The 12,539-nt window shown below is 39.0% G+C and overlaps 1 protein-coding gene across 5 annotated transcripts in view; it reads right to left on the bottom strand.

The window, feature by feature from the left end:
• Positions 1-12,539, bottom strand: part of LOC124596504 (phospholipid transfer protein C2CD2L) — a 575,969-nt gene that overhangs the window by 27,272 nt on the left and 536,158 nt on the right. For all 5 annotated transcript variants that reach the window (XM_047135664.1, XM_047135662.1, XM_047135663.1 and 2 more), the window contains one exon: positions 2,452-2,559. In XM_047135664.1, the coding sequence (XP_046991620.1) occupies positions 2,452-2,559 (108 nt within the window). The remainder of the gene's footprint in view (positions 1-2,451; positions 2,560-12,539) is intronic.

Below are 12,539 nucleotides of genomic sequence, written 5' to 3'. Positions count from 1 at the left end.
AATGATTCCTTTGGAAGAAATGGCAGCCCAGACCAGTACTTTTTGAGGATGCAGGGACGATGGGACTGCAACATGGGGCTTTTCGGTTCCCCATATGTGCCAGTTCTGTTTATTGACGAAGCCGTCCAGGTAAAAATAAGCTTCGTCAGTAAACCAAATGCTGCCCACATGCATATCGCCGTCATCAATCCTGTGCACTATATCGTTAGCGAATGTCTCTCGTGCAGCAATGGTAGCGGCGCTGAGGGGTTGCCGCGTTTGAATTTTGTATGGATAGAGGTGTAAACTCTGGCGCATGAGACGATACGTGGACGTTGGCGTCATTTGGACCGCAGCTGCAACACGGCGAACGGAAACCCGAGGCCACTGTTGGATCACCTGCTGCACTAGCTGCGCGTTGCCCTCTGTGGTTGCCGTACGTGGTCGCCCTACCTTTCCAGCACGTTCATCCGTCACATTCCCAGTCCGTTGAAATTTTTCAAACAGATCCTTTATTGTATTGCTTTTCGGTCTTTTGGTTACATTAAACCTCCGTTGAAAACTTCGTCTTGTTGCAACAACACTGTGTTCTAGGCGGTGGAATTCCAACACCAGAAAAATCCTCTGTTCTAAGGAATAAACCATGTTGTCCACAGCACACTTGCACGTTGTGAACAGCACACGCTTACAGCAGAAAGACGACGTACAGAATGGCGCACCCACAGACTGCGTTGTCTTCTATATCGTTCACATCACTTGCAGCGCCATCTGTTGTTGAAAATTGTAACTACTGTAATTTCGAAAGTTTGTCCGCCTGAAAATGTACTGTTGTCCCAAGCATATTGCAACAAACGGTGTATTTCTATCGCTGCTCGTTTAGTTTTTATTGCCGTTTCAAATATACCGGTCATTTTTGAAACACCCTGTATATGTTGTGAATGGTATGTGGCAAAAGATTTTGCATATTTTGTAACTCTGAGTTCTCATCTCATGAAGTCACTTGATATTGTGTTTAATAATAAAAGGTAAACTGCTACTAACCACAAAGATGATTCATTGAGTAGCAGACAGGCACAATGAAAATACACTTATGCATTGGTTTTCAGCCAAAGCCTTCATCAGAAAAGAGAATACACACACACACACACACACACACACACAAAAGCAAGCACACCTCAAGTACAGATGACTACCATCTCAGGCAACTTGGACCAGAACATATTCTGGTCCAAGCTGTCAGTCATGTGTCAGCAGTGTTTGCTTATGTGAATGAGTGTTTGTGTGTTTCCTTTTCTGAGGAAGGCTTGGGCCAAAAGCTAATGTATAGGTCTCTTTTCACTGTGCCTCTCTGAAATTCAAAGCGTCATCTTTATGGTGAGTAGCAATCTATCTTTTCCATTTATTGTTGATATTCCAACCTCGAGTTTCCATTGTTTGATACTGGGTTTAGAAAGAATAACAAATTTGTACAGAATAAAATATTGGAAAGGTCTGATTTCATATGCACAAAATAATATCTCCAATTATAGTGAATCCTGCATGTACAATGCAGATCAGTCTAATGTCGAAAAACAAATTCACAGAAAAATAATGCTGTTATGCAAAGGGGGGGGGGGGGGGGGGGGGGGGAATTTAGTACGTATTTTCAACTCCTTGTTTGCATTGACACATAAATTCACCAAAACCACAGTCTGCATTATTCTTAATTAGCTGCATTATGTGTATCTCTTCACAAATCAACTAAAAACTTTGGATGGTATGTTCACAGGTTAATGTTCTGGGCAGAAAATCTTGTAGTAGTCTCATGAAAGTGTGGATTTTCCATGCTTCTCACTTGTCCTCCATTATTTGGCAAAAACCCCCATCTGTGATGGGTTCTTGGTCCGAAGTTGATTTAGCAGTAAACAGAGCACCTGTATATTTAATGACTGACACAAAGGGAAATTGGCACTATTCAAATGTGCCATATACAGAAGGATCTTATATTTATGTACTAATATCCATGATATTTGGATTTTTTCTGCATATTTAAATGTTTGTGTGTGTGTCTGTCTGTGTGTGTGTGTGTGTGTGTGTGTGTGTGTGTGTAAAAAAATCAGCTGTCTGCATCACACCTATAGACTTCTGTCTAATCACTACAATGAATAAAGGAGGAATGACCACCCTTAATAACTCTGTACAGGTTGTGGATCACAGTTTGAAGAAATTATTTAATTTATTTTGGTCAATTTTTTCATGTGCTACAATTTCATAATTTTTTCATGGAAGAATACTGAAAATATAATATGTCTTACATAATTTTTGATGTTGCTTGACAAATGCAAGACTATTAATGCAATTAATTCCTTTCTTCCCAAATTTATAGCAATAAAATCTATTTTACTGATTTTAAGGTGGGAAAAGTTATTGACAAATGAATGGTAACACAGAACAGTATTCAAACACATAATAATAGTAAAAACTTTTACTTACCCTTGTAAATGCTTTGCTATGAATGTGTGATCATTGAAAATGTGAAGTTTAGTTCCTTTCTTCCTCCATTTACTTTTCTGAGCCATGGACAGTGGTACAAGGTAATGTCTGAAATCAGAGTATTACAATAAATATTCTTTGTATTTCCAATTTAGGAGCATGTATTCACTTTCTATACTTTCTAGAATTCTTAAGTTTTATCTTACAGAAATGTTATTTATCTGTAGATTGATTCTTTAAGTGTGCGAAGAAATACCTTTTACTCTTACGTAAGTTGTGTGCCTCATGTGTCAACAAAAGGTGGAATATGCAATATAGGAAAAGCAAAATTTTTTTCATCATAACACTTTGTTTCATACTGGTTCTCTATTCAATAATGCCAGAAGGTAATAGAGTGTAACTGAGTATTTAGTTTTGTTGACTTAAGACTGTAGTCATATCCTTTGCATGGAGAGATAATAAGGTAGCAAAAGCTTTATATAGCTTTTCCTCACTTATTGTCTCTCCATGTAAAGGATATGACTACAATCTTGCTTTATATAGCTTTTGCTAACTTATAGTCTCTCCATATAGAGGATATGACTACAATATTAAGTCAACAAAATGCAATACACTGGCACCGTAGAGTAGGAATATCTATGAAGTGAGCGTAGCATAATGAACATTGCCAACATTGAACCAGAATTATCACAACTTAAGTACAATTCTGTTTGTTTACATTTTGCTGTAAGACTCCTGAAACTTTAATATTGCAAGTATTTCCATGTTTTTACACATTCATTTATTAGTGACAACAATGGTGAATGTTTATCACAAACTGAAATATGTGAAAGGAGGAACAATTACTTTTCAAATTAAAGTGACCTGGGAGACAATTCATGCTAGCAAAAATCCTCTTCTGTTCATCTGTATGTTCAATCGATGAATATTCTTGTTCTACAGCTAACATTGCACCTTTCTTAATTAGCAACCGTCCCTCAAGTCACCTTAATTTTTCACTCTAAAATAAGGCGGTAACTGTGCCTTTTTCTCCTTCAATGGAGCAATGCTCAATACTGCAATCAATGTAAGTGGAAAATGTACAGGTCACTCAATATTTTTATAATAAAAATGAAATTACAAACAGATATCACTGATATCTATCTGTTGTAGAATTACTGAATATGTGTTGTACTTATGTCTGATGCTTCCTTGGAAACTGAAAATAACTTCTCTATAAAGATCAACAGTAGTGGTTGAATGAAACCCAGGATACTGCATGTACTGGCTGAATGAAACACAGGTAATCCATTCACTACAGAAGACCATGACAGCATGGCACAATTACACCATTACTGTCTACTAAACAAAATATATTCCTGCAGAATTTCAGGTCAGTCATGTAATTAGTTTAAAAAGTTTTTAGCGAGCAAGACTCAGTGCAGCGGATAAAGATCTTAATAAAATCATTTTGCAGATAATGTCAGTAGCTCTCTGAGGCTATTCTACAGACAATTCTGCTATATAAAGGGGATACTTAGAAATATGCTTTGAAATGCTGGAATACATGCAGATGGTCAGCACTTGGAACAAAAACTGGCAAATCATCACTCAACATGGCCAATGCAATGCCATATGTGTAATGACGCAAAAATGTCCAATATTGCTTGGTAGTTGCTGAAAAGTAATAAAAAAGCAGTCATAACCAACAAATAACTTGGTGTGTCGGTCTAGAATAATTTAGGTTAGAGTAAAAAGAGAAACCTACATATGGTGGTTAGCAAACTAATTGACTGATTCTTTATTTGTCAGTCATTTTTTATGAGCTACATAAGCTGTCACAAAATTAAAACAAATATCAAGAGTAGAGAAACTATTTAGAAAATGAACACACATGAAGTTGCCAACTGAAAAATGTAAATATACAGTCAATATAATAGAGGGAAACATTCCACGTGGGAAAAATATATCTAAAAACAAAGATGATGAGACTTACCAAACAAAAGCGCTGGCAGGTCGATAGACACACAAACAAACAAAATTCTAGCTTTCGCAACCAATGGTTGCTTCATCAGGAAAGAGGGAAGGAGAGGGAAAGACGAAAGGATGTGGGTTTTAAGGGAGAGGGTAAGGAGTCATTCCAATCCCGGGAGCGGAAAGACTTACCTTAGGGGGAAAAAAGGACAGGTATACACTCGCACACACGCACATATCCATCTGCACATACACAGACACAAGCAGACATTTGTAAAGGCAAAGAGTTTGGGCAGAGATGTCAGTCGAGGCGGAAGTAAAGAGGCAAAGACGTTGTTGAAAGACAGGTGAGGTATGAGCAGAGGCAACTTGAAATTAGCGAAGGTTGAGGCCTGGCGGATAACGAGAAGAGAGGATATACTGAAGGGCAAGTTCCCATCTCCGGAGTTCTGACAGTTGGTGTTAGTGGGAAATATCCAGATAACCCGGACAGTGTAACACTGTGCCAAGATGAGCTGGCCGTGCACCAAGGCATGTTTAGCCACAGGGTGATCCTCGTTACCAACAAACACTGTCTGCCTGTGTCCATTCATGCGAATGGACAGTTTGTGGCTGGTCATTCCCACATAGAAAGCTTCACAGTGTAGACAGGTCAGTTGGTAAATCACGTAGGTGCTCTCACACGTGGCTCTGCCTTTGATCGTGTACAATTTCCGGGTTACAGGACTGGAGTAGGTGGTGGTGGGAGGGTGCATGGGACAGGTTTTACACCAGGGGAGGTTACAAGGGTAGGAGCCAGAGGATAGGGAAGGTGGTTTGGGGATTTCATAGGGATGAACTAAGAGGTTACGAAGGTTAGGTGGATGGCGGAAAGACACTCTTTGTGGAGTGGGGAGGATTTCATGAAGGATGGATCTCATTTCAGGGCAGGATTATAGGAAGTCGTATCCCTGCTGGAGAACCACATTCAGAGTCTGATCCAGTCGCGGAAAGTATCCTGTCACAAGTGGCGCACTTTTGTGGTTCTTCTGTGGGAGGTTCTGGGTTTGAGGGGATGAGGAAGTGGCTCTGGTTATTTGCTTCTGTACCAGGTCGGGAGGGTAGTTGCAGGATGTGAAAGCTGTTTTCAGGTTATTGGTGTAATGATTCAGGGATTCCGGACTGGAGCAGATTCGTTTGCCATGAAGACCTAGGCTGTAGGGAAGGGACCGTTTGATGTGGAATGGGTGGCAGCTGTCATAATGGGGGTACTGTTGCTTGTTGGTGGGTTTGATGTGGACGGACATGTGAAGCTGGCCATTGGACAGATGGAGGTCAACGTCAAGGAAAGTGGCATGGGATTTGGAGCAGGACCAGGTGAATCTGATGGAACCAAAGGAGTTGAGGTTGGAGAGGAAATTCTGGAGTTCTTCTTCACTGTGAGTCCAAATCATGAAGATGTCATCAATAAATCTGTACCAAACTTTCGGTTTGCAGGCCTGGGTAACCAAGAAGGCGTCCTCTAAGCGACCCATGAATAGGTTGGCGTACGAGGGGGCCATCCTGGTACCCATGACTGTGTGTGAAAGCACCCACGTGATTTACCAACTGACCTGCCTACACTGTGAAGCTTTCTATGTGGGAATGACCAGCCACAAACTGTCCATTCACATTAATGGACACAGGCAGTGTTTGTTGGTAATGAGGATCATCCTGTGGCTAAACATGCCTTGGTGCACGGCCAGCACATCTTGGCACAGTGTTACACTGTCCGGGTTATCTGGATACTTCCCACTAACACCAACCTGTCAGAACTCCAGAGATGGGAACTTGCCCTTCAGTATATCCTCTCTTCTCGTTATCTGCCAGGCCTCAACCTTCGCTAATTTCAAGTTGCCTCCGCTCATACCACACCTGTCTTTCAACAAAATCTTTGCCTCTTTACTTCCGCCTCGACTGACATCTCTGCCCAAACTCTTTGCCTTTACAAATGTCTGCTTGTGTCTGTGTATGTCCCTTAAAACCCACATCCTTTCGTCTTTCCCTCTCCTTTCCTCTTTCCTGATGAAGCAACCGTTGGTTGCGAAAGCTAGAATTTTGTGTGTGCGTCTTTGTTTGTTTGTGTGTCTATTGACCTGCCAGCGCTTTTGTTTGGTAAGTCTCATCATCTTTGTTTTTAGATATAAATATACAGTCATCTAGATTACTGTTTGCGCAAACTAAGTTGACACTTGGCACACTGATTGATGAAAGTTACCATAAATGGGGAAATGCCTTTACGATTGCTCGCATGTCACCCACCACACTAAGTGTCAACATAGTTTGCATAAACAGTACACCAAGCATACCTTTAATAGTTATATGGAAGTTATACACTGGCAAACAAAACTTGTTTGAAACAGTGCAATTTTGTTTCTACACATTTTTTAGCAGAGTGGACATAATGATATAATAAAACCTATTTCTGTTTGGCTTCCCCTTCTATTGTTAATCTGACTGATTTGAGAATTACTGAAAGATGATTGCATATTTTGATTCCCATGCACTTTACACTGATTCCATATAATTTTTACTGTATGGTAAGATCTGCAAGTGACTTGTTTCTAGTGTAACAGGAGCTGTGATTGACATTGTTATGTAGGGACTCTGAATGCTGCACTGGGAAACAAATAACATTTATTATCTGTAGCCACGCTAAGGAGATAAATTTAAAATCTTTGAGAAAAAGCCCACAGTGTTCTTTTTGAATGAGCGTCTTCTCAGAGATTGCTTCTGTAATTTAAAAATTGATCCAAGATTTACAGCTATGAGTCACCATAGCTAGTACTGATTATATCTGACCTACAGGATGTACAGTCAACAAAACAAAACTGTTAACATGGAAAACGCTTAATCCCACATTGAGAATTCTTGGCATGTACAGCCACGTCATAAATCGTGCCAACACTTTCACCACATTAACGCACATGTTGAGTTATAGTGGCAACATATTGTTGTACCAACAAGATGCACTATACAAAATGTTGGTAATTAATACCAATTAAACATTATCCACAGGAGTATAGGATGCCAACAGTGATAGTGAAATATTTTGTGATGTGATTGCCAGTGCTAGACGTGATCTGAAGGATTGCCATGCTACTTGTTTATGGTCTAAGTGCCTGGTTGTCACTTGCTGAACCAGAGTTCAGTTCCACCATCTGGCCAATATTTTTATGTCTCCATTGTGGTAGATGCCAATGTCCTTTCTGTGATAGTCTCTCTTGTCTTGATGAGTACAACACTGGTGCATATTATCTGTTGTCTTTAAGAGAACTACTGTAGTACAAGCTAACAAAAATAGTATCACAAAACTCATAAAATGTTAAACAAAATTCATCCAAGTTATTTTGACATTTATTTTAAGCAGTGTGCTTTGAATAAATATTGCAACACATTTTTTTCTGAATGCAGGTTGGTTTTATTCATAATTCCAATGCACCATATTATTCCTCACTCTTTTGGCTACAAAACCCTATTTTTCAATGTAATCTCCATTCAATCCAAACCTTACGCCACCTTACTGGGAGGGCACGTATGCCTGCATGGTACCATTCTATTGGCTGACATCAGAGCCAATGTCTTGCTGCATCAATAACTTCCCCATCATCCATGTACTGCTTCCCGTGGAGTGCATCCTTCAGTGGGACTAACAGATGGAAGTCAGAAGGTGAGCGATCCGGGATGTAGGGTAGATGAAGAAGAACAGTCTAATGAAGTTTTGTGACCTCGTCTCAGGTTTTCAGATTTGGGTGAGGCCTTCCACTGTCATGGATACGGAGAAGTTCATTTGCAGTTTTGTGGCAATGAACATGCTGTAGGCATTTCTTCAGTTTCCTGAGGGTAGCACGATACATTTCAGAGTTGGTCATTGCACCATGTTGGAGGACACCAAACAGAATAACCCTTCAGAGTCCCAGAAGACTATCACTATTATGTTACCAGCTAAAGGAGCTGTTTTGAACTTTTTATGTGAAGGAGAGGTGGTGTGCTGCCAGTCCATGAATTGCCATTTTGTTTCCAGTTCAAAGTAATGTGAGCATGTTTCATCACCTGTGACGATGTTCGACAAAAATTGTCATGATCAGCCTTCTAGCAGGCCAGCAATCCCACACACAGGATCCTTCATTGCTCTTTATTGTCTTCTATTGGTCAGTGAGAAACCCAGCACACACACACTTTTGAGTAAACCAACTGTTGGATGAGTGTGTCAGCACGATTAATAGAGACATCCAGTTGTGCAGTGAGGTGTTTGATTGTCACCTGTCAATCACCTTGAATGAGTGTGTCCACACGTTCCAACACTGCAGGAGTCACAGCTGTGTGTGGCCGGCTGGAACACAGAAGATTGAACAGGTTTGCATGACCTTGTTGCGATGATGACAGGCACCTACCCACACAACTCATCTTGCTTTTGTTCACTCTGGAGACATTCTCTCTGTAGACATTCTGCAAGTGCATATGAATATCTGTGATGCTCTGGTTTTCCACCAAAAGAAACTCAATGACAGCTCTCTGCTTGGAATGCAACTCTATTACAGATGCCATTCTGAAGGCTGCACATTGCACCACCACCTACTGTGCACCACCACCTACTGGAACTTCACAAAACTATAGGATCTGAAAAGGGAATATTCCATGATGCCTCACAAGAAATTCTACGTATTTTCACCCAAAACTAGCTGAGAAAAAAATGTGCTGCATAAATTATTTAACACCCCTCGTAGGAATGAGATAATATTTTTTTTTTGAGGAGCAAGTGATTCTAGATCACACAGACTTATAACAAAAGTTTATCTTTTATGAAGCTTGTACTTTAAATGCATTCTTTGGCATGGCAGAAACTCATAAGGATATGTTTCCCCCTCCCCAAATTATGCACTCAAATGTAAGAATCAAGTTCAGCAGCACTCCTTTTGTCTTTTTATTTGGGAACACTAATATTCACTATCACTCAATTTAAAAAACAATCAGGTAAAAATTAAGGTGCCAAACAGGAAGTTCAGCTTGTTTACATAAAACCATTCACAGAAGTAAAAGACAGAATGGGAAAGCAGATGCAGCAGAAAAAATCATTAAGAGAAAAATAAATCTTTAGTAATGAGCTCATAAATTTTGGCTCACAGAAAAATTACATATATGCTGGGAAAAATAAGTTCAACTATTCAGCATAATGGAACTAAATAAGACATTTAAATTCTGTCAGACAATATTTACTAAAATCTGGTTGGACATGTATAATGATCTGAAAAAGATAAGCAAGTACAAAATTTTATGACCTTCCAATTGATGGAAGAACACGGTTTTCCAAATGAAATTACAGTTTGTTTCTCTCTAAATTTCAAGGAAAATAGAATCAATAATCTTGGTGCTCTGCGTGTTTGAAACTACAGATGCCAGATGTCACAATGCACTATGCTTTTGCCGTATCAGTCAGAACTACTTGCCCCCCCAAACCAATGCCAAGTTGCTGACAATAGTAACCATTTGCAATCTGTTATGATCACTTGTGTCAGCTTTGACATATAAAGTAAATGCATGGTATAAAATGCCTAAATGTAAACATGTTGTCCTTTCTATGAGAGATAAATGTTAGATTAATAAAATTTTAGGGGAAGGGGAATTTGCTACCAATTTATATAATCAGTACATGGTTGGTAAATCGAGAATAACAGAGATTACAAACAAAAAAAGATCACCATACATATTATATCTAAGCTTGATTCTACTGATGGATCAATAATTTGTAAAACTATGAAGCCCGCCATGAACGTGGATGTAGATGATGCTGTTCACATGTTGCCTGTAAAAAATCACAAGAAGAACCTACCTCTGGACCCTTTCTATGTGATAAGGCAATTCAGTTTAATGAAAATCTTGAAGGGCTGTCAAATTTTAAAGCAAGCACGGGCTTGTTAAAATGCTTAAATTCAAGACACAGAATTCATGAGCTTCAAACACAAGGAGAAAAATTGTCTGCTGATTCTTCCGGAGACAGTAAAATTAATGGAAGAAGATTATGCTCTCTAAAATGTTTACAATGTTGACAAAACTGCACTCAATTGGAATGCTTTGCCAAGAAAAAGTCTTGCTTCATTTCATGAATTAGTAGAATCTGGTCCTAAAATAAGAAAGGATCATGTTACCATGTTACTGCTTTAGCTTGTTGTAATGCTACTGGTAACCACTGATTTTCTATGCCCATCACTGGTGAAAGTAAGAAACTGTTGTTTCAAACACTTTCAAATGTCAGTGATGTCTATTGTTTGCAGTCACAAAAGATCACCTGGAGGGATACTACAATTTTCATGGAATGGTTTATGGAAGTTTTTGTATGACCTGTAAAAGCTTATCAGTTAAAAAATGGCCAAAGGGAGAAAACATTATTGGTCCTTGAAAGAGGACCAACTCGTCTATCATGTGATATCTAAAAAGAAAAGAATGAGTTCATGAAAGTGAGGCTTCTTAAAACTAAGATAAACTCCATGGACCAAGGGCATTATTGAGACTTTCAAACAATATTACAAAAAAGAAGAGGAAGGAGAAGGAAGTCAGTTATGAAATCATAAGAATATTGATTTGAAAGATGCATCCTACATAATCAGAACAGCATGGGATGGTGTAAAGGAACATAATTTTTAAAAATCTTGGAATAAAATTTTATTATGGCAACAAGTTCTCAAAGTCTACCTGAGAATGGCAAATAGAATGGTAAGTCCAAGTCTCATAAATTTACATGAAAGAATGGAATATTTTTTGGCACATTCTGGTTAGTAAGCTTGATTATTCCAAAGGTTGTATGCATATACTTTATATATTAAGAATTTTAACAATGTACAGCGTACAGTTAATTTCTGACAGTAATCTACATTAGTTAGTGTCAACTGCCATTGAACATGGAGAAAACCAAGTTTTGTACTATTATTAAACATTTTCATTTGAAGGGTTAGACTGCCACACAAATCAAAACAGAACTGGATGAAATTCAAGAGAACTATGCACCATAATTGAAAATCATGTACTTTTGGCTTGATGAATTTAAATGTGGTCAAACAAGCACCAAAGATGAAGTGCACACTGGCCATCCAATTGAGGTCACCACAAAGGAAACCATTTACAAAATTCACAGCATGGTAATGCGAGGCTGACAAATAAAAATTTATGGTATTGCTGAGACTATAGGCTTCTCCACTAGATGAGCACACAGTGCTCTGCACAGATAATTGGCATGAAGAAACTGTGTTTAAGTTGGGTACTACAACTGCTCACAGCTGGCCAAATGCGCATCTGGTACAACTTTTCAACAAAATGTTCGCGGATGTTTAATTGCTGTCCGCAATACTTTTAGTGCTGATTTGTGACTCTTGATGAAACCAGGATCCATAATTACACACCTGTGTCAAAACGGCAGACAAGACAATGGGCACAGGCTGGGAAAAGTGCACCAAGGTAGGCAAAGATCATTTTGTCAGTTGTTAAGGTGCTGGCCATTGTTGTCTTGGGATTTCCAAGGAATAATCGTCGATTATTTGGAAAAAGACAGAACCATAACTGTACTCTATTACTTTTCACTGTTGGATTATTAGAAACTTGTGTTGGCTGAAAGAAGACCAAAGTTGGCAAGCATAAAAGTGCTCTTTCACCAGGATAATGCACCACCTCTGCATCAGTGCTAACAATGGTCAAAGTGCATGAATTGGACGTTGAATTGGTTCCTCATCCACCCTATTCACTAGACTTAGTCTCAATTGAGTTTTTCGTGTTTTCTAACTTGAAACTTTGGCTTGCTGGGTAGAAATTTTCATGACATTAGGAAGTAACAGTTGCAGTCAATGCATATTCCACAGAGTTTGACAGAACCTATCTTACCAATGGGATAAAAAAGCTAGAGCGTAACTGGACCAAGTGTATATCATTCTATTATCAAGAAGTAAGATGAGTTGTTTACTAAACAAACATCTTTTCCTTGCTTTTTTACCACACTTATCAAGCCACCCTCATTAGCAAAACGAAGTCAGTTGTCATAATGTGATGAAGACGACGTTCAAGAATGGCTGAGTGTCAATGATGCAGATCCATGGCACCAAATCATGCAAGATAGTGAAACTGTAAACCTC

Source organism: Schistocerca americana, chromosome 2, assembly GCF_021461395.2.
Source record: "Schistocerca americana isolate TAMUIC-IGC-003095 chromosome 2, iqSchAmer2.1, whole genome shotgun sequence".
Classification (NCBI taxonomy): Eukaryota; Metazoa; Arthropoda; class Insecta; order Orthoptera; family Acrididae; genus Schistocerca; species Schistocerca americana.
The sequence above is the reverse complement of the archived record's forward strand: the minus strand, read 5'-3'. Positions and strand labels throughout refer to the sequence as shown.